The following is a 26,859-nucleotide window of genomic DNA, read 5'->3' on the forward strand; positions in this document are numbered from 1 at the left end:
GAGTTATCGGAAAATGATGCGGGATACATCTCCAATCAACTTCGAGACGGACTTGGAAATGGGGGTCTCGAGGAGAATCCCCGGTATCTGCAAATCACCGTCAGAATCCACCGGTTTCGTGTGGTCAACATGCGTTCTCGTTTTGATCAGCACCGAGATGGGGATCCTTCTGACCATAACATATCATATCTCGTACTTCCCATCGACGGAGCTACAGGAGAACACGCAGACAAGCAATTTTATGTAGAGATCCGATGGGACACAGCCCCTTCTGATGACTACGACAGCGCCGGGTTGTTATGTGCAGTCATTTACGACACTGATCTCGATCTTTTGTCAATGAGGGTGCTACAAGATCACAATACTCATTACGAACGCATCGGGGTCGCCATGGTTAATACCACTAAATCCGGGATCTACTTCAGGAAAGGAACAGGGCTCAGGAAGTCGACTTCTAACACCAAAAGTATGCAGAGTCTGACAGGCCACCATGACAAGACATTTGTCAATTTGAGTACATTGAACGCTCCTGAAGAAAAACACTTAGCTTGGATACGTGATATAGTACCGGTGACGATCACCCTAGGCTGAAGCCGGTTCGAGGGAAACAATTCATGTACCATCACAGCGACCTTACCCTGAAGGGTATTGTAGTCTCTGGGCCCCGTCAGCAACAACCCACAGGCTTCGAGCTACCGAATTTCATCCCACCAGGCACCACGATTACTCGACTGGGATCACGTCGCATGCTGTCGTCGCTGTGGGATGGAGGCGATACTATCCGCTGAGTTCGCGACTAAGACGGCAGCACACTCGCAGTATTCTCCGATCAAGAAAGCCTCTTCTCGTGGCAACGTCCGACGAACCGACAAAGAAGAGCCATAACGATATTGCCTACGGCAGAAGATTTCATCAACGCCATCCCTCACACCAACTTCCCCATCAAACAGTTCCTACTGGCTTTGCAGGTCGACTTTACGACTACAACTCCAGCGCACATGGCGGTCAGACGGCGCAACAAGTACCGGTATCGACTGAGTCGCAATCTCATCAATGTTCTCATCTAAGAAGATGTAAGATAGATTAGTCCGACCGGAGTAGAGAAGAACACCAAGCAGAGAATGTTGCAGCAAGCTCACCTGAAGATATGGTTGAGACAAGTACGGGTGTTCAGCGCGATGAAAGTATTGAGGAGTCCCCCAGAAATATCGCAACAGGCGAGGAAAGGGCTGGGTCAGCTTTGGGTATGGCTTCATACCATGAACGAAAGACTGCGTGTGCGCTGTAGCTCACGGGGTTCACAGGACAGTCATAGCACTTTCCCCCACAAGATGCTTCTTTCATCAATTCATCTCTTGTCTCATTCATTCCGGCAGTAATAATAACCCAGTGTTGAACTCTACTTTTCTAGCCAATGTGTGCACAACCACAAATCAGACGCCGTGCGAAAGCCTTCTACCCATACTTTTAAGGTCCCTTATATGCGGCAGCGAACCCAACATATCATCCCTCGTATCATTCTTGTGTTGCTCAACGAGATCAGTCTCCTCCGTCTGCTTCTCCACCTCCACCCGCTCGTCTCCGCGACCGTGAAAGGGGCTGTCCGCCTAGTACAGGACCCTGGTACGGATACACGCTGCATCACGTTAGCCATCTGCTCAAGCAAAAAGGGTGATATGGTGTGAAAGTGTAGACGTACAAGAAAGCTCCTCCAAACTCGTGAACAAATCCCTAATCTCACCCTCCTTAACCTCACTGATATCCGCCATGAGATACGCAACCTCGCCTCTCGAATCCGACATCTGCTTCTCGATATTGTGGTGAAGCAAGATACCGTTGACCTGTCTCAGCACGCCAGGCACGTTCTTGTGGATGTAAATAACACGCATGCAATCGGGCTGATCGAGCGTCAAGCTACGCAGATTGACTTCGGGCAGGTTGACGGCACCGAGCGTGGTGCCCTCGTTGACGTAGCGGACGAGTGCTGTGCTGACTTCGACACCGATGGCGGATTGCGCTTCCTCTGTGCTGCCGCCGATGTGCGGGGTTAGGATGATGTTCTTCAGGCCGACGAGGTCCTTGGTCCACGCGTTCAGGTCGGAGCTGAAGTAGTCGCCGTTGCCGGCGGGTTCGTTGGGGAAGACGTCGATGGCGGCGCCGGCGAGTTTGCCAGAGCGGCTGGCTTCGATCATGGCGGGGATGTCGACGACGGTGCCGCGCGCGTTGTTGATGAGGTAGCTGCCGTCCTTCATCTTTGCGAATTGCTCGGCGCCGATGAGGTTCTTGGTCTCAGAGGTCGCGGGGACGTGGAGGGAGACGAAGTCGGCTTGGGCGAGGAGGTCGTCTAGTGATGCTACTTGTCGCGCGGTTCCCAGACCCATGGTGGTCAGGACGTCGTAGTAGATGACGCTCATGCCCATGGACTCGGCTAGCACACTCAGCTGGCTACCAATGTGTCCGTATCCGACTATGCCCAGCGTCTTGCCGCGGATCTCCCAGCAGCCCTTGCTGACCTTGTTCCAGGTGCCATTGTGTAGTTCCATAGAGCGGTCGGCGAGCTGGCGGGCGAGGGCGATGATCTCTGAGATGACGAGTTCGGCGACGGAGCGCGAGTTGCTGAAGGGCGAGTTGAAGACGGCGATACCCTGGCTGGCAGCAGTCTGGAGGTCGACCTGGTTCGTTCCGATACAGAAGCAGCCGATGACGATTAGGTTCTTTGCCTCCTCCAGCACCTTCTTGGTGAGCTTCGTCTTTGAGCGAATGCCAATGACGTGCACATCGCGGATCTTCTCAATCAGCTGGTCTTCTGCCAGACTGGCCTTGATCGCCTCGACCTGGTAGCCCTGGCCGCGGAGGATATCGACACCGGCTTCGTTGACATTTTCGAGCAGCAGGACCTTGATGTCCTTGGTATCGAACGGTTTCAGTTGCTTGGCGAGTTGTTGCGCGTGCGCGCTGTTGTTGGCCTGATTGCTGAAGCTGCCGGTCGGCGGTTGACGGAATGTGGAGGGCGGGCTGTGGAAAGAGAGGTTTGGGCTGGTGCTGAGGTTGAGGCTGTTGGACACTTGGCGTGCGAGTTGGCTGATGCCGCTGCCGGCAATGTCCTGTGCGGGAGTCATGGTAGGTGCGCGGAGGTTGTTGCGGAGGTGGCTCGGAGGAGGGATGCGACAACTCAATCAGGCTGTATGATCCGGATGATGCTGGGGAAATCTAGACTATTAATACGCAGTGACTCTTGACTATAGCTACCAAACTGTGAAATGCTCAACGAATCACAGGGTAATTGCAAGGCAGGTTTTAGGATGTTGCGGCAAAGTATGACTGGCGGCTGCAATAGACAGCAACAACACACGCACAGGAGATGCTCCCCACTTTTTGCGAGTACTTGATGACTGGTTGCGTCTAATTTTGCCTACAGTGACACCTACAATTGACTCAATCGATGTCGTCTGACGCGACGCCTCTCAAAAATTTCTCATAACGCCGATGATGCCATCCCGCTCTGGCCCTGGACCCCACCAAGCATACCTAGCTTACCAGCCTCCGCTTTCGGAAGTCTAACGTGCTGCCCGGAACAAAGTGATCAGCAGCGGCCGATTCACCATCACGTATGCATAATTAAGAGTTTTACGACATGCAAATGCCGTTGTATTCATTATCTATTGGCTTGAGTGCACCTAAGCTGCTCAACCCTCCCAAAAATGTATTCTTCGTCACCCCGAGCAGACCTCACCCGAGGCGCTTTCTAAATGTAGTCATCATCTACAACTTCTGCTCGTTCATGGGCCACTGGTATCCTAGAATCGAGTTAGTCTTTGGGTTCAATGTCCTGCAGAGGTGAGGTCCTACCTGCTGCGTCGCTGAACTTGTATCCGTAAGAAGAAGTGAAGTCATCCAATACGGCAGGGCCGCGGGAGCCTGATAATAGTTAGCCAGTATTCGCTTGTGTTCTCGGCCTACTACGAACCATATGGGTACTCCATAGGAATGATCTCCTTGTTATCGTCAAGGTAGTGGAGAAGAGGTGTGAAGATCCTCCAGCTAGCGTCGAGCTCGTCGTCACGAACGAAGTTGGAGTGGTCGCCCTTCAGCGCATCGAGAATGAGCGACTCGTATGCCTCGGGGATCTTCAGATCGGAGAATCGCCGTCTGTAGGTAAGGTCGAGTTCTGTGACGACAGTCTGCATGCTGAGACCGGGCAGCTTGGAGTTCATCTTAATGTAAACACTCTCGTTGGGCTGCACACGGATAACGAGCTCGTTTCGCGGGATATCCTTGAAGATGCCAGAGGTGACATCCTTGAACTGGATGCGGACCTCCGTTTTCTGCTCGTTCAGGGCCTTTCCTGCCTTCAGGATGAAGGGCACGCCGTCCCATCGCTCGTTCTTGATGTAGGCGACCATGGACGCGAAAGTGGGGCAGCGCGAGTCCTTGGGGACTGTGTCGTCCTCCTTGTAGCCTGGCTTTTGACCGTCCAGTGACTTTCCGTACTGTCCGATTATAACGTTCTTGGGCTCGATCGAGGCCATACCACGGAGGACGCGGACCTTTTCGTCGCGGATGTCTTCGGCGGAGAAGGAGATGGGGCGCTCCATAGCGAGGAGGGTAAGAACTTGGAGCAAATCTGCAATCGTTAGTCAATCCTCATACCAACCATCAGTCTTCGCTTACGGTTCTGCATAACATCACGGATGATGCCAAACTCGTCAAAGTAACCTCCACGGCCTTCGGTTCCGAAAGGCTCCTTGAAGGTGATCTGAACGTTGTCGATGTGGTTCCTGTTCCAGGTTGCGCCGAAAAACTCGTTACCGAATCGGAGAATGAGGATGTTCTTGACCATCTCCTTACCCAGGTAGTGGTCAATTCGGTAAAGCTCATCTTCAGTCCAGTCAGGAGCCAATGCCTTCTGCAGCTCTCTTGAACTTGGGAGGTCCTTGCCGAATGGCTTCTCGACCTGTGCGACAGCGGTTAGCTGCGTGTGTCCGGAGGGTTGCACAAGAGCGACTTACGATGACGCGAGAAATGCCGTTCTTGGGGTAGCAGTTGCGCTTCAGGTGCTGGGAAACTGTGATGAAGACGCTGGGAGGGAGAGCCATGTAGAATATCCTGTTGTTCTCCTTGCGGCCCTTCTCGATCTCCTGCATGTGCTTCTCAAGTCCGACGAAGGATTCGTCCTGGTCGTATTGGCCAGAGACGTACGAGCAGAACTCGCAGAATTCGTCCAACTGCTTCTCCAGTTCTTTTGTGGGGGTCTTGATGTACGACTTGACGCGCTTGAGGTACTCCTCGCGGTCCATCTTTGTGCGTGCATATCCGACGATGTGGATGTTCTTGGGGAGGAAGTTGTTTCGGTGCTGTGCTGGTGGTCAGAGAATGCGCATGTCGATCTGTATCGTGCAACCTACGAGGCCGAAGAGGGCTGGGAACTGGTATGATGTTAGTCTGATGTTTGCTCGCATGCTTGCTTCTTTACGTACGGTCTTCTTCTTCGCGAGGTCACCGGAGGCGCCCAAAACAACAATGATGGTGTTGTCCTTGAGCTCCATGTTTCTATCGCGAGATCTGGTTAGCTGTGGTGCTCAAAATGCTAAAGGCGTTGATCGGTTTCGCGCATCGACCAACCCCTCCGCCGAGGAGCGCGAGGCGCTTGAGCAGAAAACAACGGCCGGATAAATTGATGACATATTCAGACGGCTCGTAAAAGGCTGTATAAGATCGATCAGGGGCGGTGAGGGCGACCTACCCGGCATTGACCTCCTCATGCTTGGGCTGGATAACTGTGTCCGCCATTGTGTTGATGTGTGATGTAAACGCTTTGGGGGAGGAGCGGGCGCAAGGTTACAGCTCAATTAAGGGCTGCAGTGGGTGAGGGCAATAGGGTAACACAAGAGATCTCGAAGTAAGGGCGGAAGCTACGGATAGGACGTGGATGTGTGAGGAAAAGTCCTATGTAGTGGGGTTATCGGAGCTGCTCTAGCGGTTTCGCGTGGTGGTGACGTTGGTTAGCTTTAATTTGCCGCTCGAACGCCGGTGATAGGGTCTCAGACAAGAATGCTTCACAGAAACACACGGCGCGGACTGACGTCTTTAAAAAGGCATCGATAAACAACTAGGTCATTCTCCAAGCATCACTAAGCGGCCGCACGTCTTGCAAAGCTTCTCCGGCACCAGTCAAAACCCTTGAAGCCCGCCGGAGGAGACCTTGCTAAAGCCGTACCTAGGGATTCGCGGACAACCCCACCATCGCCATGCATTGCGCGTGGAACGGCTTCGTCCACGCTCGGCTGGGAAGGGATAGACTTTGAGGCTCTTAAACTTTGTTTCTCATTCTATAAGTGTGTCCCAAGACTGTGGTCACGTCTCACAACCGTCACAGCGCGCGAGGCACGCCCAGCTCGTGGACGGCTACCCCGCTGCGAGGTTGCCCGAGTCCGGACGATGTGTAAATTCTATTAGAGTGTACACAAGCATTGGCCGTCTCAGTGTCGCGGGCTGGTACTTGGGTCTGTCAAATCCTCCGGCCCCTCTTTGAGTATACCGAGCGGCCAGCACTGGTAAGCTAGCAGCCTGGTGGGGCGCGTCGCAATGGAAGACTTGCAGCCATGTTGGCGTGCTGGCTTCCCAACAATGGACTGTACGTGACGTGTGAGCGCGGGAGACGTGATGGCGACGTGAGAATTTTGCCGTTGGCTATTTGGGTTCTCCCAGGCCGTGACATGATGAGTGAACCACACCTGGCCTGGCCGGACCGATGACGCATGGTCCTCAGGGCGACGTGCGACACGCGAAGGCTGGTCAGTCAGACGATGGAACATGCCCAGGCGTATTGCTAGACTGATAGTGAACCGCCATGCTTACACATCCGCTGCAAGAGAAAGCCCGAACGAGCAAGAGGGGGCTGGGACGAGCATAAGCGTTGCCGCGGAACATCGGGAGGAGTTGTGCCTTCACCATGACCCTACATACTGTGACCATGTTGAAGACGTGAATTCGAGCGCATTTCGTCCAAAGGTATTGCCAGTCGTCTGACTGCTTCTACTGTCAAAGAACGGTGATGATGCCAGTGAGGAAGCGCAGACACATCCATATTCCGACCTGCGTGCAACGCAGCGTCTTTGCTATCAAAACCTCAATGTGCATCCATGACATCCAATTGATACTTCCGGAAGACTCATTGATCCCAAAACACATATTCCAAGATTGCAGTGTTGGTGTTCTTCGCGACTGCCTGCGGCGAGGCAACGGCAGCGTTGCGCCACACAAGCAGTGGCTGGTGTGGCGCTAGTAAGCGAGAACGCCCCACTGGACATGAAGCAATTCGTCTTTCTCTTTGGCAACGACGACTTCTCTGTACTAACGACAGCATCAACCCCGACCCAGACGTCCCCTTCACCCCCCCGAGGCCGCCCAAAAAATTCGCCATGTCTGCCGACAACAAGTCCCACCGCCTTTACGTCAAGGGCAAGCACATCAGCTACCAGCGCGGCAAGGTTTGTGCGCACCGAATTCGCGTATTGACGCTCCCCCTTCTGACGATAACCGCAGAGGAACACCAACCCCGGAACCTCTCTGCTCAAGCTTGAGGGCGTCGACGATGTCAAGGCAGCTCAGTGGTGTACGTCTCCGCGCTCCGCGTGTCCCCCCGACGCTCGAATTTTGATAGCTAACGTACCTCTGACAGACGCTGGCAAGAGGGTAGCCTACGTCTACCGCGCACAACGGGCGATCCAAGGCTCCAAGATCCGTGTCATCTGGGTACGAATTCCCATCCCACCGCCCGTATTCCACCAAAAAGACAAGAAGCTAACCCAAACAAACAGGGCAAGGTCACCCGCCCCCACGGCAACTCCGGCGTCGTCCGCGCCAAGTTCAAGAACAACCTGCCTCCCAAGTCCTTCGGTGCCTCCGTCCGCGTCATGCTGTACCCTTCTTCGATATAAGCTTCTCCGACACACGCATTTTTTGGCGAGAACGGGAATGAAAGCGGTCGAAAAATAAGGCAATGGTAGTTGATGGATCACCTCAGGCGCAATATTATACCGGGCACGGAAGCAGATTCGAGAACAATTCAGTTATCTTTGGGGAGACACACATGCACAGTCTTTCCCATACACAACGGCAACTTGTTCGGGCTGGGTGCGACGGTGTGAATGTTGATGTCCTGAAAGTCCATAACAATGGCACTTTTCAATCAAGATTCCTGACAAGATCAATCATACATGTTCAAAGTCACTGGGTGCATTGGCGTGATGTCGTGGAGATGGGGTTGTTGCGAGAGCTCGCAACGTACGACGATGTGCTGCTAACTGTGTAGACTATCTTACGCAACGCTGCTACAAGCCCTACCCACCCGTCGCGCGATCGCTATACCATTCGTCAACGACACCCTTGGTCGCATGACTACAGACGATGACAAATACTACAAAACCGTACAAGGCCTATCGATACCTGACTAGTCAGGGTCTACATAATCGAGCTCTCTAACACCACCTAGTCCAGCATGTCATGAGCACGCGACACGTCACGATAGCACCAGAACAAGGCTTGGGTTTTATCGTATTGCACTACACCCTGGGTATCTACCATCATTCCTTCGTAACTTCGTAAGGCCAATTGACATGTAGCGAGACGCCGCTCGAACACATGATGCTACTATGACCTCTATATAGTCGCATTGCATTAATACTCTAGTATTAGGGTAATGTTGTCTATTATTCGTTCTAATTTCGTTAAATTTAACAACTTATTTCTTTTTAGCAGCAATATATATTACAAGATAGTAAGCCTACTAAAGCTAACCTTATTATCTATTATTTACTGCTACTACTACTATACTTAACTCTATACGCGCTTAACTTTTAAAAACAGAGTAATCTTACTTAATACTCTTAATATCTAAGCAAGGTTCTTATTACTAAATAGCTTATTTATAAACGCCTTTTTACCTACTAGTATCTAAATATCTAGCCTAACTCTTACTAGCATTCTTATAATTACGTCTATTTATTAACTAATATATAGACTTACTAGTACTAAATTACTATTATTAATCTTAATTACGTCTAAAAGAATTATATAACTTAGTAGTATTATTTAAAGAGCTCTTTAGTAGTTAGTCTTAACTTAAAACGTCTTACTATTAGTATAGAGTAGGTAGTTAGTTATACTCTACTATAAAATAACTACGCTTATATTCTTAGTTAGCTTAACTATATAAAGAAGGCTTAGCTTAAAGACCTTATTATTAATATATCTACTTAGAGGTACAACGCCTTCTATTAATATAGTCTTAGAACTACTAAAAGCATTAATAAAAAAAAGAAGAATAAAGTAAATATTATTAAATATAGTTATTTTAAAGCTTTAGAGTTAGTAAAAGTAGTAAGATATAAAAGAGTACTAACTTAGAGTTCTAGACAATATAGTATAAGAGAGAAAGAAGTAAAGATTAGAATAGTAGTATTTTAATATAAGGTGTATTTATAGACTCTTCTCTTACTACTATAACTAAATTCTATAGCTTTAGTTATATCTTTAGGCTTAAAAGAGCTTATAGAGTTTTATAGTTCTTATTATAGAAGTATCTTCTAGTAATTTAATAATTTTTTTGTTTATAGCTTATCTCTAGGCTAAAAGGCCTAAGACTATTAGTTAAGCTTTTTATAACCTGCAAGTAGGCAGAGGGCCTGTTTTTTTGTAAATTTACTTGTAGAAGAAAGCGTTTAAGCTAGAAATATTCGTGTATTTAATAAAATTCAAATTTATAACCTCTATATCCTACATGTAATCGCTATTCTCTTGCCGTGAATTTGTGTACCCATGTCCTCCTTCTGCTGTCCGGTTGTCAATCTATCGTTTCCATGGTGGTGGGTAGAACGACGAGTAGGGACTCCGACCATCCCACCCTACTGGTGGCTGGCTCCATGGATCATCGCCTTGATCGGGATGCTGTTCTACGCTACTTGACTGACCTCCTGGTTGGGTGTCTGGTAGTCCATGCAGACGGGCCAATTCTCCTGGCTGTGCGTCTTGTAGAGCGTCGTACTGACCGGAGATGTCTCGTCCTGGTTGCGTGGCTGGTAGAGCCTCGTCTTGTCCCGTGGCTGGCGGCTCATCCTGACTAGAAGGCTCTCCCGGTTGCGTGCCTGGTGACTCACCCTGACTAAGCCGCTCGCCTGGTTGACAGTCTTTCAGTTCTCCATCTTCTTCCTCTTCTTCCTCACTGTCCTTGCATTCTCCTGTTATCCTCCAGTTCGGAACAGAAACGTCAGATCCAAACGACTCATCCACACGCTGTGGCTGGGCTGACGGCGGCGGCGATTGCTCAGATCCCCTCACACCCTTTGCCGGTGGTGGAGGATCTGAGCGCGCAGGATCAATCCTGAAACTCACGTTGGCGAGATCCGAAATGGAGATATCGTTGCGACGGTGAGCTCCAGACTCGGCACGGAGGGTAGCCAGGAAAGCTGGTCGAGCGAAAGGAGGACTGCTCTGCTTGGGCGCCGATTGGAACATGGGAAAGGACTGTGAGACTGCCTGTGCATTGCTCATACCTCGCATTGGCGCCATCGCATTCAAGCCGGCTGCAAACGCGCTGTTGTCTTTGAGCTTGGGTGCCGGCGGGTCCTTCTGTTTCGCCTTGTCACTGGTAACCGGCGTCGCTCCACCACCATCTTCATCACCTGACTCGTCTCCTTCAGCATCCAGTTCATCACCCTGCTCACGGAAGGTATGGTGGAAATTGAGACCGAAGATACCGGAATCTCGAGGCGCATCGTCTTCCTCCATATGCTTCAGCCAATCTTCTGCTTGCTTGTAGTCTTCGTCTAAGTTGACTTCGTCATCGGATACGATAGTGAATGTTCCCTGTTCAATTGCTGAGATAGCAGGCGGGCTGCTAAGGACATTGGTGTTTACTCCGTTGTTTCGTGTGAAGAACGACGTGTCTGGCACGTGTGAGACTTGAGGGAGCGGTTCACCAGATGAGAACTGGCGTTCCAGGTTGGCAATGGTTTTGTCCAGATCACGGTCCGTCAACGAGGTAGTAGGCCGGGGCTCCTCCGCTGGTGGTGCATTGGGCTGATGGGAGACTTGGGCACTGAGAAGAAGATGTGGACGCTTCGCGGCCTGCATGGCTGTGCCCGATACTTCGTTGTCTGCATCGCGTTTACCTAGAGGTCGAGCCCTAGCACGAGCACGCTTGCGAGTCTCCAGCGTCTGAGAGAGGCGAGCACGATCAACATGCGGCGACAAAACCTGAAGCGGCTTCATCGACTGCGATGCCGACTTCTTCAACTGACCCTTCGCAGGCAGAATGGGTCGCTTGTCCACTTCCATTGCCTCATCGATTTCCCTTCCAGTCTTGAAGTTTGACCAGTGACCAGGGCGCTCATAGAATTCACTACCGTGTGGCATCGTGGGCAACATCTTCATACCGCCAAAATAAGTAGATAAAAACGCCCCAGCACTCTCGTAGTCGCGGGCAATATCGGGTGCATGGAAGTTGAACTGGGCGCCCTTGCGAGTGACAGATGCCCAGGGAAGAAGACCAGTGTGAGCAAGGACGACGCGCTGTATAACCCGGCTGAAGTCCGCTGGATCATATGGAGGGAAGTCTTGCGTAAGACGATAGTCCTCGGCTGTCAGTCCTAGTTGCTTCGCAAAGTCCGACAACAAGGACAGGGTGGCGTAATGACCCTCTAGCTTGGGCTCTCCGCGTACTTCTACCCAGTCATTACAATCTGTGTCGCCCTCATTGATGCAGGCGACAAGGCGACCAGGAGTTGCCAGGCGATGTAGTTGGGTCAGATTGAACATTCGTGAGGGCAGGTGATACCAGATCTTGTGCACCTCTTCGATGTTCGTAGTAGGCTGGGTCTTGATCTCACTGGACAAACGCGTGAATGTGGCGTGTAGGACCTCCGGCATGGTACCTAGACCCGCAAGAGCACCTCGAAGCTTCTTGATATCTGCAAAGACAATCACTCCGTGCTGGGGTGCGACGAGGCGCTCGTACTCCTCAACAATCGCGTGACGCCACTCTGGGTAGGCTTCGCAACAGCTCGCTAGCCAGTGCAAGAAGCAACGCTCTTCGAAGCCACCCTCGACCTGTGTCAATGGCACTGTTCGCTTGACTGCGAAGGTCTGCCAGGGTTCTTCCACCTCGCCGGCAAGTTGTTGGATCTTGGTGCACACATCCCGCGGGGGCAGGTCCCATTGATTGTGGTAGAGTTTCGTAGCCAGGCCGTCTAGGTATGGATGCCCCAGAGTCAATATCATATGCTGCTCTTCGCCGATCTTTGGAAATGGATGCAGGAGTGACCACTCATGCTCCATCTTTTTGATCATATCAGAGCGGCATAGCCCTACCTCACGGCGGGTCGCATTGTGGATCTGAGCGTTTCGAGCAGAATGCCAGTCGTCTCGCTTCTTTTGCACCAAGTTGAGCATCTTCTTGCCCTTTTCAGACTCTCGCGATTTGCCTTTCGGTCCGAAGAAGTCGGCGACGACGCGCTCCATGAGAGCGGATTCTTGGCGAGCAACCTCGGTCTTCTTCGCCATGAAGGCTTCGCCGAAGGCATCTTTCGGTGGTGCCTTCCGCAGTTGCCAGATATCGCAGCAGCTCTCGACAATCTCCATCGCGGCGCGACCGTCCTCGATCATCTTCTCCAGAGGTTCAGGTATGCCAGCAGGGAACGACGTTGCCCTCGTATAGTCGACTAAGAGCACAGCTTCGGGCTTGTAGTCCCCTAGGCGAAGCAAGACACCCTCTTTGGTGACGTTTTCGTGAACGATCTTGTGGAAATGCAAGAAGGCGAGGGCTGATAACAGTCGCCGCGAGAGCTTCGAAGCGATTGAGAAGCGCACGCGCGGATGTTGCTTCTTGATGTCCTCTTCGAGAGCCGCGTATGTCATGAAGCCCTCATGCGTCTCGGTAATGACAGCGGGGATGTGGTTAATGTCGAGAGACTGCAAGTAACGAACTACGGATACATCGACTTTAGTCTTGCCAAACTTGAGAAACTCAGCATCCCGAAGTTCGCGGCGGTTTCCCGCACGGCGGAAGGATTTCGCTGTCTCGATCTTGCCTGTAAAGCGTTCGAGAACCCGGCAGGTGTTCGCGGAGACTTGTTCAGATAGCGGCAGGTAGCGAGTTTGCGCCCAAGCTTCGGGGCGATGAGTGACGTCTTGTAGGTGGGGATGCAGCTCTGACGGCAAGAATGCTGTTTCCATCGCGTAGAGTTCTCGTACTGCCTTTAACATGAAGATGTCGACTCGCAAGCCATTGACGAAAACGTGGTTGACTGAGTTCTGCCGCAGATAGATCGCTTGTGGAAACTGGTTTTGTGCATGCGGATCGCTGAACTGAATGGGCGCACCGTTAACCTCCGTGATAGTCTCAGAAGCGGACTGCAATCGCCAGCTGTTGTTCTTCCAAACCGGTACGATTCCGAACAGAAGCAGGTCGGCCCCATTGTCAGGGAGGTACACATCGCAAGCCGGAGGCTTCAGGCTCTCGAGGTTGGACAGGCCTATGGTGTAGCAGGGTTGACGTTGAACGAGATGAAGAAAGACATGGCAGCCGTCTAAGGACCACTCGCCGCCGGCTCGTGGAGACCTCAAACGCGACTTCCTATAGGCTGTGTTGTGGTTTGCGTGGAAAGCTTTGGGGTCGTGAACTGTGATAATTCCGACGACGCTATCTGGAGAGAGCCCGTCCGGGAAAGGAGGATGGCGCGCGTCAATAGGCTCGTCTTCTTGCATATCTGACATGTTCGCAATTGGTGTATATAGCCAGAAAGGGCGCCAGGTGTGTGTGGCGGGGGACGGTTGGAGCACGGCTTATAAGGCACAGTGGTTGTTGTGTACGGTGTAGTGAAGCGCCAGAGCTGAGTGCTGTAGCTCGTCGAGAGTCCGTTCAGTATCGCCCCTGTGTGCGGGGTCAGTACGAACGGCTACGCCCTCGGGGGAGTCTTCTGGTCACCAGATAAAGCCTGCGTCAAGTTTGTTCGACTATACCACTCTGTGCATGCACCAGCGACAGTGACTCACGTCGAGAGTCCGCGGGATATTGCCTAAGTGAGCGGGGTCGGCACGACAACTCAACCCTCGAGCAAGCCTGCTGATCAACAGGCAGGCGTAGGTCGGACTTGTTATCCTATACCACACTATACGTGCACCAGCGACAGTGACCATTACCGACAGCGGATCGATCATGAGGTCTATCCCCTCAATGGCCGCGAACGGCCCTGCGCCATGACCAAGTATCTGAGAGCCCAGAACAACGACGTAATTCACCTCTGAAACTTAGTCCCAGCTGCAGTGAAATGATCAAACCAGTCTCTCCTTTCCGGGAAGCCGTACAGGCCTAGCAGACTGGGTTTGCCTGGCTGGGCTTTGTTGTTGATTGTGATGATGTATCTAGTGATCAGTCAGCTCAGCAACGTCATGGGTAGACACCAGACTTACACGACTGAGCCCCTTGCTATCTGGTCGAGCATGGTAGCCTTCTGAAACTGGTATGCGTCTGTGGGAAGGGACAGATCCATGTCGGCGACCGCGATAGGTGGGTCCGTTATCAGAACCTCATCGCCTTTGCTCTTCTTAGCTTTGCCCCATATGAAGTAATTATCGAGCAACATGGCGTGTACTGGAATCCAAGGTCCCTGGCTCTTGAACTTCATCGCCATGCCGCCTTGGTGAATGACGCGACGGGCAGGTTCGTGCAGACGCAGTTGCGCAAACGTTAGCGCATCTGTGCGGATACGCCTCTGGAGATTCTGTACATCTTCACGAGCCTGAGCTTCATCTAGTAAGGTCGAGATGGATGTTTTCAGCCAAGTGACGGCCTGTAGAGCACGGCGTAAACGCATAGCCTCCTGGTTTGCTGTCGGGTCATTGAGGGAGTCCGCGATGTTGACAAGCCTCTGCAGACTGTCGATATAACTCTGCATCTGTACCTGAGGAAGCTCCAGATAGTCTTGCCAGCTCTTACCAAAATAAGCGATACTCAGACCAAGTGTGTTGACAAAAGGTGTAAACTTCGGGTCCAAGTTCTGTGTCGTTCGTAGTGAGGAGGCCGCATGCGGCATCTTGCGACAGTATTCTCGATACAGTTGTTGACTCTTCTCTACCCAGATATCGATCATGTATGGATTGCAGAGGGCATTAGTACTGCCAGCGAGATCACGGTCCATCGCCTGGAGCAGATACTGCTGATGAAGTGTCGCAAGTTGCTCGCCGATAAGGATAGCATCCATATGCTTCTCAAGGACCGGCCATTGCTTTATGATATTATCGTAGAACATTCGCTTCAGTCTCATTATGCGGTCAATAAACTTCCTCTCGGCTTCGGCCAGTGACATCCAGATACTGTGCATTTCGACATTGTACAAGGGTAACGATGCCCCAGCTGCTGCAACTTCGTCCATACCACGCGTGGTGTTACCTTGAGCGTTGTAAGATGGCTTATGCATGAAGGGCAGGGGCTTTCGCGAAGGTATGCCGGTCGAATTAGGGCTTAACGGTGGAGTTTCGTACACGGTGTAAGACGATCCTGTGGACGCTTTTGATAAAATCGATGGTGCGATGGAGGAAAACATGCTATCATCAGAAGATACTGAGCGCATCTGGGGCGTTGCGACATGCTGCTCACTTGGGCGGCGAGGAGGCAACGGAGGCGCAGCTTCTGAAATCCCCATTCCGCTGTCTCCACTGAATGATCGCAGCGGCGCCGGAGTCAATGAGCCGTAAGGATCATTTGGTAGCGAAGAAGGACTCTTAGACCCTGTGTGGTTGGGGGTCAAGCAAAGTGTCGTGGATGAGGTTTGCGGCATAAAGGATAGTATGTCGCGCTCAAGGGTGTCGAACAAATCTGCGTGTTCATTCGTCGTTGTGGCCTGAGGGGATGGTTCTCTCTCTGTTTCCGACTTCAGTACACTGGGAGGCGTCGTCTCGAGAGCGATCGAATTGTCTTCTGGTATCGCAGTACCTGTCTCCTCAGACGCATCGATCTCGTAGCGTGAAGTAGACATGGCTATTGCCATAGCCCTACGATACGCTTTCGAGTTGACAACCTCATCATCGAACGTAAACTCCGTAGCTTTCGTGATAGACTCTACATCAGCCTCATTGTCGCCGAGACCTTTCCGATCGAACAACGACTCCGGTACCTTCAGTTTCGGGTGCGACTGCCGTAGAGTCCTCGACCGCTTTACAACCTGATCGAGTGTCACACTATTATCCTCAACCAGCTTCTTGATATCCGCAATTGACTCCATCTGCAATCCTTGTATCAGCAAACTGAGCGCTGACTGCTGGCCACGGATCTGGGTGAGCAGCTCTTTGAAGGTCTCTTCCTTGAACACAAACTTCGCTTTGTCTTTGAACTTCAGGTTGTCGTTCTCCGCCTTCACTCTCAAGTCGCGTACCTCCTCTTCTAGGCACCCGTATACGACTCGACATCCCGTAAGCGCACGATCGAAGGTCTCGAGCAGCTGGGGCTTCTCCCGTAGCGCGTCATGTTGGAGGAGGCTTTGGACTTGAGACAATGACGCTGCAATGACCATGGACTCGGAGTATATCGCGGTAATGAGAACCGAGGCATCTTTGTATTTGAGGCGCAAGTCGTAAAGTTCTTTTGCAGACTGGATGCTCTGGGGCAGAGCGACGAGCTATGGTGGTAGTAGGTGCATTAGCTTGGTACCATAAACCTGGGAAGTTTCCCGGAGCCTGTTGACGCGCTTAGAAATGGCAGGAACATACAGCACCGATTATACCAGACATGTCCACGCGTGTCTAATGACACCAGGGTAAGCAATCAACGCGCGCGAAAGAGAAGACGCAGCATTCCAAGCGATCACAAATGGTGGGGGTCGAAAGAAGTATGCTTCAGCTCAGAGCTCAGCTTAGGCATCCATGTTCGCGCCTGCCCAAAATACGGGGGCCCTCTGTGCACAGATCCCCCGCGGCCAGGACATCAATACGTCACGGCTACATTCCAGTGTCTACTAGGTAGGCATTGAACCGGGGTCATATGTCTAGGCAGAGCGCACATAGTCACGCTGCCAGATATTAGAGAAAGTCGGATTACTGACTTGCTGGCTCTTGCGTGTCTCCCGCTGAGCTCGATCATCCCAATTGTATAATACAAGGCAGCGGAGTCAACATAACACACGGCGCCAGCGAATGCCTGTCTACCAAAGGCGCGTTGAGAAGTAACGAAAAATTACCATCCCACCATCAGAATACCCATCAATCATGCTTTCCCTTTCCCATTTCGATCAAAATCCAGGGGTATGTCCAGCTAAAAATGCCAATAGTTCATGCGAAACGGAGGCTCAGAAATGCGAGGAGAAGTCGTAGTTGGTGGCTCTGCAGGATACTACCTTGCAAATACCTTCACTATGCCGTCGCCACCTGCTGAGACGACAAGGCGACCGTCCTGACTCCAAACTACGCTGCACACACCTTCGCCACGCATGATACGATGCGCGGTGATCTCCTGTGTGCAGATGCGCTTGTCAAGGGACCAAAAACGAATGGAAGCGTCGTGGCCAGCGGAGACGGCTTCCCGGCCGTCTTTGCTGAGCGACAACGAAGAGATAGCTGCAGGATGTGCAAGCATGCTGTATGTACATTGTCCTATTGTTGATTAGCGAGGATGTATTTCTTGATATTGCAAAACGTACCTGAGTTGGCATCGAAGAACCGGATGAGATGGTCTTCGTGCCCACTGATTACAACACCTTCGAGACCGCCATTGGCAGATCCCGTCGGGCCGTGTATACCTTCCTCGTCAGGACCACCGCGACCCGCCTCTTGTGACGAGCCTTCAAGGTATTGGGAACTTGTCACGACTGATGTAATACCAGTCGCTGGAGTGCCGTCATATGACTCATTGCTAGCCATACCAATCAATTCCTCGCCGGTCCTCGTGTCGTACACCAATATAGATGCGTCGGAGAATGAGACAACAAAGTTCTCTCCAGTGGGTGATAGCGGGCTGATACAAGTAGGCGAAGGATGCGTGTCGCGCTCGATAGTATGTATCAACGTGTGATGGAATGGTGTCGTAGTAGCAATGCTGGGCTGCGGTGAGGATGGGTGATGCGAGCCAGATGTGACGGAATGTCTTCGGCTACCACCAACACCACGTCGAGATCCCGTCTGCGGTGAGACCAGCTGAGGCGGCGCACTTACAGCCCAGATTTTGATAGTGCCGTCAGCAGACCCAGAAGCAAGTATGACGCGGTCCGGTCCTCCATACTTGCTACTATCCGCGCCAAAGAGATTAGCACAGTTGGTCGGAAGAACGCATACAGTCCAGACAGCATCTGTGTGCCCTTCCAGGGTGGCCTTGGGATCGACTCGGCCTCGTTCCCATACGCGGATCGTAGCGTCTTGACCACCAGAGAATATCCAGCCATCGCCAGAGACTCTTCCGCCCGTAGCGAAATGAGCAGAAGCGGGGCAGGCTGCCAATGATGTCACAGTGCCTTCATGTCCTCGATGTGACCAGAACGGCTGGATGTCGAGATCATTGTTCATGCTGTGCTGGTTTGCGTAACTTGCGGGAATCATCCATCTCTTGATCATGCCATCGTCTCCTGCGGTACAGATCTCGGGTTCACTGGGACTGCCACCCCCGGTGAAAATAACTGACCGCACGACATCAAGGTGACCACGGAGTGCGAATCGAACTTTGAAACTTTGCGGGTCGTTCTTTGCTGCTGACTGAGCTACGGCTTGCTGTGCTTTCTGGTCGTTGCTCAATCGCCTAACATGGTCTTTGCTGGCCCTCTTGACTGGTCGTGGTGGTGATTTTGCTGGGATGCTATCCGCTGATGGAAACTCCTCGGTGTCTGGCCGCCTTGGTGGGCCATCCTGAGCTGTCTCCGATGCAGGGTCGAAGATCCAATCATCTGTATCCTTGTCTTGGTTGGCAGCCTGGCTTGCATCCGACGCGTCATCTCCACGTATCGGTATTTGGCGGCCTTCGTTGTCGAAAGCATGAGTGACCTTTTCAACCTGCTCTTCGGGCACTGAGGAAAAGTGCTGCTGGTTCTGGACCTGGCGTTGGTGTCCAGCGAGAAGCTCTTGAGCCATGGCAGCGTTGGACGGAAGTGGTTGTTGCTGTGAGGGTTCTCGTGCCATCTGCGGTGCATGGTGGATTTGATGCTGGTTGGCCAAGCTCTGTAATTCGGAGGGGACTGGTACGTTGGGAGGCTGGTGGGTAGGCATAGATGTGCCTGGCATGGTTGGAAGTTGCGACTGCAGCCTCTGGCGATGTTGCTGGAGGTAGATGTCTTCCATCGAGGCCTCGCCATGGTTCATGTAGCCGTTGCCGTTTGCGAGGGGCTGCATGTTCTGCTGTTGTTGCGGGGCTTGCGGGGGTGGTGTAAGAAGATATGTTATCTCTTCAACGCATTTCGTGAGGTAGAGCTTCGACTTCTCTCGTAGATTCTCGCGGTCGGCCTCTGCACGGTCGAGGAACTCTGAATCCACGTCGAGGAAGGAGTTGTGTTTCTTGTTTTGAGCTTCGCCAGGTTAGTAAGCGTCCGAAATGTGATCTGGCATAAAGTATACGCACGCTTCGTCGAGTTCCTGCCACTCTTCTTTCCCTTGGGGTCATTCTTGTCCTCTGTTGTGGCCTCGGCGTCACCTCCTGCTGCCTCGCTCTTCTTCTTCCTCTCGTTGGTGAGGGCCTGTTCCAGCATGCGAATGTGCTTGTTCAGCTGGTCGTTGAGCTTCTTCGCACTCCGCACCTCGCCCTCCTGTTTTGCAATCTTGGCCTTCATCTCGGCGCGCTCGATGTCCCAGGCATTCCGTGCACGCTCGTGGTTGTGCCATTCTAGCTGCAGAAATCGCATCACACCTGTGAGGGGGTCAGCCTGCCAGTCTCCCCGCCAGCTCTACGGCATGTCCAGGGGAAGCGCATACCCTGCAATGTGTACTCTGTGCCGGCGGGCGCATTGCCGTCACCCCCTCCGTTGGCACCGCCGCCGTTCATGGCCGAGGGCGACTGCCAGGCCATGACAGAGGTATGCTAGAGCGTCGTCGCGGCGATCGTTGGTGCGTAGAGAGCGTGCAGTGCGGGTTGGCATGCGGCGTCGGGGGTCGGCAACAGCGCGGTCGACGTGTCGGAATCTGGCTCCAGAGCTCGGACCCTGGGGCACCGGACACAGGCAGAGACGCGGATAGTGATTGAGGCTGTAAAAAGACGGGCAGTGGGGATTATGCGCACGCGCAGTAGCTGGTCTCGTCACGGCTGCGGCAGCATCTACACATGTTGTCGCACAGGGGAGGGAGCCATGCAGACGTAGCGCTAGGGCGGGACCTTGACGCACGGACCACCACGACTGGATGCGGGAGCAGTGAGCATCGGTTCATCACTTTGCTACTCCAACCACTTTTGCGGTGCACACTTGAAACTATCTCAAGCTTACCCATACCGACCACAGTAGCTTGGGATTGGACTCAGACTTACAGCCTTCGCGCAGGTGTGGGCTGGAATTTCATATCGCTTCCAACCTTGGAAGCCATACGTACAAGCGATGAGCTCATATTCCCATCAAACTCACCATCAGTACTGACGAGCAGCCACTGGGTATTGACCTGGATTATGATATCTCTACTGTGAGTAATTCCTCCGTCTTGTCTTGTCAACCGTCATCTTCTCCGTCTTCACTCTTGCTACGTCACTACCTCCCTATCCTGTTGGCAACACCACTTGCTGCCAGTCGACCAAGCCCGTGTCGCCTGCCAGATCATCCTTCTCAAATATTCAAGCGAATCGTGTACACTCTAGTCAGTCCGTTGGATGGTTATCTCAGGTCCGTAACGAATCACTGCCGCCCCGCATGGCGCCGTGCTCCCTAATCACACTTCAGATTTTCGGACATTTTACTGACGGTTATCACAGGTTCAAAGTTTTCTGGGCAGTCCTTCACGTCCGAAATGATCCTATGTACTGGAACTTCCGGATCTTGTAGTCGAAAAGCCGCCGCTTTGCCTGAGCGCACGACCGTTGACTAGGCGGCCGAGAACGGTGAAATGTTCTATTTCCATCATGTCTCACTCTTAGGTTCAAGCATCAGTCACTCAGACATCATACCCGGCAACTATTCCTCGGCACCCTCGTTGGGTGGCAACGACAAAGCTACGTATGGTGCACCCGCCCCCACCACCTTACCGTCCAGCATTCCATGAGGCATCCAAAATTCGACAAAAACATTAGATCAGGGTAACTAGTATCTCACAGTATTACCGACGATCTTCATGCACGCCGTCGCACGGTTGGCGACTTGACTGGTGCCTTACCTTGTACATGCCAAGTGGAGCCTTCCCGATTGGTACAAGAACGTAACCTTGTCACAACAGTAGAACCTCTTCCCAGCAAGACCTGACCACATTCACCCCACCTCTCGCCAAACACCACCACCTCGAATCCGCTTCGAACCCCCGGCATCACGGTCGCGCATCTTTATTGATTCCATCGACACCGACATTTAGCCCAAATAAATCACCCGAGATGGCTGGCGGTGGTAAAGGTACGCGCTGACTTTGCGTCGCGCTCCGAAAGGCCTCGAGAGCTAACAGGATGCGCAGGAAAGACAGGTGGCAAGACAGGAGGAAAGGGCGATGCGCAAGTCAAGACTCCCAAGTCGCACTCCGCCAAAGCCGGCCTTCAAGTGAGTAGCTGCCCAATACGCGTCATCACCATTGCACCCCGCGCAATGCTTCGCGTGCAGCACAAAGAAACCACGCGCTAACGTGCCATCTTCACTACAGTTCCCTTGCGGTCGCATAAAGCGCCATCTCCGAAACCTCACGCGACAGAAGACGCGCATCGGCGCCAAAGCCAGCATCTACCTGACCGCCGTTCTCGAATACTTGACCGCCGAAGTTCTCGAACTCGCAGGCAACGCTGCCAAGGACTTGAAGGTCAAGCGCATCACGCCACGCCATCTCCAGCTAGCCATCAGAGGTGACGAGGAACTCGACACACTCATCCGCGCTACCATTGCTTTCGGAGGTGTTTTGCCGCACATCAACCGCGCATTGCTACTCAAGGTGGAGCAGAAGAAGAAGGGCGGCGCCGCAAAGGTCGGCGAGGTATAGGTGGCTGGTTCTCTGGGCAGTACGCGCACGCGCCATCATCGTGGCAAGACGGACCATTTCGCAAGCCAACTATGGCCTAACAAGCGGTCAAACGTCTGTCACATGTATGGATAAGCACGCTCTTTGTTTGGCTTTACTACACATTCTGCCGTCCTCTTGACGGGGACAGCTCATCTTTCTGCTGAAGTACAGGATGTTAGGATACGGTGTTAACTCTCTTTAGTCAGGCGCGAGAGGATCGGTGTTGAGGTCATGGATTTCATTTGTCCTTTGCGGTATGTAGCAACACTCAATTGATGCCAGTGAGCGACAAGAAAAGCCCATCGCATTCTCCGATCGAACGGTACACGATGTGCACCCAAGACGCGTTGGTGCATATCGCATAGCTACCTCCTCTGGTTCAACAGAAGCGAAGCGCAATGCTCAAACGCGCATAGCACGTGTGCATGTGTGTTGAATGATGCTCAGACACGCTCTGTGGTGTTTGCGGATTCGGCTTGCGCGACAATCACGAGTATCTCGATTCCGAGTTTGGTCACACGAATGTATACTCCCGTCTCTCAAACCACACATGACGCGAAGGGAAGCTGTATGCTTGCAAGGCAACTACAGGGTATACCAATGTCAGCATAACATTTCTCCCATTAAACATTCAATCTTCTTCATCTCCAAACTATCACAATCTATCATTACCATCCCTCCACAACTACCCATCGTCGCCATGTTTGGATCTCCCTTCAGCCGCGACTACTCTCGCCGCACCCCCATGCCCTCTACATACGTCTACCCAAGCTATTCAGCCCCAAACCAGACTGCTTACCACCCTCAACATACATACGACGCACCTCGCCAACACCGCCATACGCCGCGTCAACATCCCCAACCACAGTACCGCTCCCCTCAACCCCGGCAAGGCCGTTTTTCCAGGCGCCCCTCACACTACTCCGACATCTCCCCCAGCCCCTCTGAACATGACACCCCAGACGAGATACGCCCATACTACGTGTCCCCGTCCGGCACGCTCCGCGATAGCGTCCCACCCGAGATCGGCCGCCGGATCATTCCTCGAGACCAACCTCGTCCCCGGTCTCCATCCCCCTCGATGAACACATATGCCCTATTCCGCCCTTTCCACGCCAGAGTCACGCCCAGGGCGGCGCAGAAATTGGGTAAAGATGAGATACTCATCTTACCACCCATGCTTACGCGTCTGCGTGTGCAGATGAGAAGTAGGGATGGGAATGAAACCCTAAGGGTGAATGTAGCGGGAGATATGCCGGTTCGCGATGTTGTCAAGCAGATTTTGCCGCAGTCGAATTGGAATGACGGGACTATGGTGTATGTCAAGATGAGGGGCGCGTGGCTGGAACCCGGGTGCGCTCTTGTTAGTCATATTGTGGAGCAAGGAAGGTTTGTGTTGAATGAGAGGGGGGAGGTAGATGTTAAGATCGAGATTGGGGGTGGAGGAAGAGTACGAGATGTGTAAAAACAAGGGTCTGTTTCGCTTGAAATAATCTTGGAGGGAGAGGAAACAACAGCGGAGGATTAAAGACAACTCGAAAGTATAAAAGGTAGTTGAACAAAATGCTAGTACATCCATTCGCTCCACATACTCCACCACCCCAGCCGGACCGCAGGATCCGCACTGCTTCGATCCGAAAACGCCAAACTCGTTCTAAGACTCTGAATAGTATGGGTAAGATGCTCCAAGGCATGAGAGGTACAAAAAGTTGACCTTGAGAAAGAGAACCTCCCTAGGGACCCAAAGGCGAAGTGAAAAAAAGGGACATTCGTTCGTATACAATACAACGCGACAATGCCATGAGAAACACAGGAACGAGAGTCATTTGCCTTCATGCCCGTTGTTGTCGTTGAAAAATTTGGCCTACGACTACTCTCCTATGACTTCAGGCTGTCCTGCATGCTGCGGCTGCTAGCGCTGAGCGGGATGTTGGTTGTAGGAAGGACGGTCTTGGGCTTGCTGTTTTGGCGGACCTTGGCGAGGGCGTAGACGAGACCACTGACGAAACCAACGAAGATGGCGGAGCAGCTGCCGAAGGTGACGGGCGCATCGAAGAATACGAGACCGCTGAGCGCGATGGGGAGCTTGTTCAGAGCACCGACCATGGAGTAGGTTGTCGAGGAGGTGACACGAACGGCCCAGGCGGATGTGTAGGAGATGAAGACGGTGGAAAGACCGGAGATGATCATGACCATGATGACGGTGTTGCGCTGTTCGACGGGGAAGTTCTTTGCGACGTTGGCGGAGGACCAGTCTTCGACGAGGATGGAGGCGACGAGCAGGATCGGGATGGTGAGGAGGTTGTTGTAGTACATGGCTGTTCGAAATTAGCAATTGCTGCATTTGGTTTCGGTGTTCGATAAGCTTACTGTCAAAGTCCTTGAAGTTGGTGAGCTTGATGCGCTTGCGCATGCACAGAACGTAGGTTGCCGAGCAAAAGCAGTTGAACATCATCCAGAGGTATCCGGCGTGCAGAGTCGACATGGCCTCAGTGGTCTTCTCTGCAGCGTGACCCATGCTCGACAAAGCGTGCTGGATGTCTGCCCAGGCCGCAATGACGGAACTGAGGACCATCAGCCCGAAGGAGAAGAGCGCCATTGGTGTAACAGCACCACCGAACCAGAGCACCTCTCCGTATGCGATCAGGATGATGGTCAGGTTCTTGAAAATGGTGTAGACGGGAATCGAAAGGTACTTGAGCGCCCAGGTACTAGTATAGATCATGCCGATGAGGAGGACGGAGATAGGGAACCCTGGCGATGTTAGCATTTTCTCGTATTGCCGATGGTAGATTGGACCTACACTTCTTTGCCTCGTCGCTGTTGAAGTCGCGGTAGTTGATGATACCAAGGGCTTTACATATCGAAATGGCTGCTACACAGACGACAGACTGCGATGCGTTAGAATGGCGGTCTGTAGCATTCTGGGACGATCATACCTGCACGCAGAGTAGGAAAAAGTTGAGGTTGAAGTCGACGCCCGAAAGGACGTATTTGTTCGTTACGGTCATCATAATAGAAGATCCACAGTATGCCAGAACCGCAGCGATTGGGTTCTCTGTGATGGCTACACCTCCCGCGCGGCTTGAGCCCGCTGATCGAGTAGGCGGCGACGCCGCGCGGAACTCCTTGCCGGAGGGCATATCGACCCTGTAGTCGTCGCTCTTCTTGTCGTCGGACATGGTGGTGGAGAGGGGGTCTATACGCTCGCGTGTGGAGAGTTGTGGTATGCAGCAGCGAGACGGGAATGTCCGGGGAGAGGACAGGTGTGTGGCGGCGGGTGTGCGACGTGGAAGGAGGGGCGGTCGAGTGAAGAAGAAAAGACAGGAGTGTGGGACCAGAAGGAAGGAGACGGGCGTCGCAAGAGAGATGCGCAGGGACGCGAAGTGGGTGGGTCTCAGCGCTGCCTCTCCCCTGGCCTGGAGTTGCTCTGCTGTTGGTAGTGGTAATTTCACACGCCGCTAGGCCGCCTTTGAATACGAGCAACTTCCTGTCAGCACCACCCTGCCGCCTGTACGAGCTGTGTTCTATTTTTCACTGCTAGCCCTCACTACAGCGCGTAGCGTAAGCTCTAGACAGTCAGGCCAATTCACGCACGCTACCGAGCAGCGTATGTAAACGCGCGTTGTTCGTTGCGGGAGCCTATCGCCACGTGACTTTCCTTATCGAGTCCTGTACTCTTTCCCCTGATCCTTCGACAAGCGACCCCAGACAAAACCAGAAAAATGTCCGCCTTAGATCCCAAAGTCGCCTCCCTCGTTGATCGTGCTGCGCGCGACGACGATTCAGACGAGGATGCGCTTATCGCGTCTCTGGAAGACGACGAGGAATTAGATGCTTTCCGCGAACAACGACTCCAGCAATTACATCACGAGTATGACAAGGCACGGCGGCTGAAAGAGAACGAGCATGGCAGATACACGGAGATCAAGGACGAAAAGGCGTTGATGGATATCACCACAAGCACGCAATTGTGTGTTGTTCACTTTTTCAAGCCCGACTTCAACCGGTGTCGTATCATGGACACACATCTCGAAGTAAGAACGAACCGTCCTACAAAGGACATTGTCTAACAACGATGCAGTCACTCGCGTTGTCTCATTATGAGGCCCGCTTCCTCAAGATCAATGTGGAGAACTGCCCTTTCCTAGTCACACGCCTAGGAGTCCAAGTTCTACCCTGTGTCATTGCCTTCATCGATGGTATCGGAGCTGACCGCATCATCGGATTTGAGGGACTCGGCCACACTGAGCAGAGCTTCACCACTCGCGATCTGGAGGCGCGTTTGATTCGTGCAAACGTTCTTGCGAGAAACAAGGTCAACGAAGAGGATGAGAGGCGGAGATTGCAGAACGCCAGGGCTCAGCAGCAAGAAGACGAGGATCTGGACTGGGACTGATAATCTCCACATGTCAGCTCGGCTGAAGTGTAAGCGACGCCGAATGCCTGGAAGAGGCATTGTGCTGAGACGACGGCGAGGCGCGTGGAAGCACGAAGAATGTATGTATGCTTGCAAAGCTACGATGATCTGGCAGTGCAGCAGGCGGGTCGTCAATTGCTTGGAATGCTCAACATAAAGACAAACTACTTGGAAGAGAAGGCTTGCGTTCAAAAGAACTGCGCATGTCCAGCTAGTACAAGAACCAAAACGCTGTTACACATTATTCGCTCAACCAATCAGACCGATAGCGCAACGAGCATCTGTTCGCTTTCTGG

At 52.6% G+C, this 26,859-nt stretch overlaps 6 protein-coding genes across 6 annotated transcripts; 3 read left to right on the forward strand and 3 right to left on the reverse strand.

Moving 5' to 3' along the window:
* Nucleotides 1-1,607: 1,607 nt before the first annotated feature.
* SER33 (D-3-phosphoglycerate dehydrogenase 2) lies at nucleotides 1,608-3,119 on the reverse strand (the record flags this gene model as incomplete). The annotated part of the gene is made up of 2 exons (XM_051499207.1): nucleotides 1,608-1,636; nucleotides 1,700-3,119. 2 exons carry the CDS (start codon nucleotides 3,117-3,119, stop codon nucleotides 1,608-1,610), a joined length of 1,449 nt encoding a protein of 482 aa, XP_051350456.1.
* Nucleotides 3,120-7,421: 4,302 nt separating this feature from the next.
* On the forward strand, nucleotides 7,422-7,940 carry RPL33B (60S ribosomal protein L33B; the record flags this gene model as incomplete). Its single annotated transcript, XM_051499208.1, has 4 exons — nucleotides 7,422-7,490; nucleotides 7,546-7,615; nucleotides 7,682-7,755; nucleotides 7,821-7,940. 4 exons carry the CDS (start codon nucleotides 7,422-7,424, stop codon nucleotides 7,938-7,940), a joined length of 333 nt encoding a protein of 110 aa, XP_051350457.1.
* A 1,909-nt stretch (nucleotides 7,941-9,849) lies between these two features.
* J4E92_007848 (uncharacterized protein) lies at nucleotides 9,850-20,035 on the reverse strand (the record flags this gene model as incomplete). The annotated part of the gene is made up of 8 exons (XM_051499209.1): nucleotides 9,850-13,532; nucleotides 13,854-13,930; nucleotides 14,365-14,421; nucleotides 14,470-16,673; nucleotides 17,399-17,643; nucleotides 17,691-19,538; nucleotides 19,592-19,876; nucleotides 19,942-20,035. 8 exons carry the CDS (start codon nucleotides 20,033-20,035, stop codon nucleotides 9,850-9,852), a joined length of 8,493 nt encoding a protein of 2,830 aa, XP_051350458.1.
* Nucleotides 20,036-21,532: 1,497 nt separating this feature from the next.
* HTZ1 (histone H2A.Z) lies at nucleotides 21,533-22,122 on the forward strand (the record flags this gene model as incomplete). Its single annotated transcript, XM_051499210.1, has 3 exons — nucleotides 21,533-21,551; nucleotides 21,610-21,692; nucleotides 21,793-22,122. 3 exons carry the CDS (start codon nucleotides 21,533-21,535, stop codon nucleotides 22,120-22,122), a joined length of 432 nt encoding a protein of 143 aa, XP_051350459.1.
* Nucleotides 22,123-24,021: 1,899 nt separating this feature from the next.
* On the reverse strand, nucleotides 24,022-25,325 carry VRG4 (GDP-mannose transporter into the lumen of the Golgi; the record flags this gene model as incomplete). Its single annotated transcript, XM_051499211.1, has 4 exons — nucleotides 24,022-24,461; nucleotides 24,514-24,897; nucleotides 24,947-25,034; nucleotides 25,083-25,325. The coding sequence occupies 4 exons, from the start codon at nucleotides 25,323-25,325 to the stop codon at nucleotides 24,022-24,024; spliced, it is 1,155 nt and encodes a 384-aa protein (XP_051350460.1).
* A 543-nt stretch (nucleotides 25,326-25,868) lies between these two features.
* J4E92_007851 (uncharacterized protein) lies at nucleotides 25,869-26,542 on the forward strand (the record flags this gene model as incomplete). The annotated part of the gene is made up of 2 exons (XM_051499212.1): nucleotides 25,869-26,180; nucleotides 26,228-26,542. 2 exons carry the CDS (start codon nucleotides 25,869-25,871, stop codon nucleotides 26,540-26,542), a joined length of 627 nt encoding a protein of 208 aa, XP_051350461.1.
* Nucleotides 26,543-26,859: the final 317 nt, after the last annotated feature.

This window comes from Alternaria infectoria, assembly GCF_024043175.1.
Source record: "Alternaria infectoria strain BMP 0036 chromosome Unknown scaffold_14, whole genome shotgun sequence".
NCBI lineage: Eukaryota > Fungi > Ascomycota > Dothideomycetes > Pleosporales > Pleosporaceae > Alternaria > Alternaria infectoria.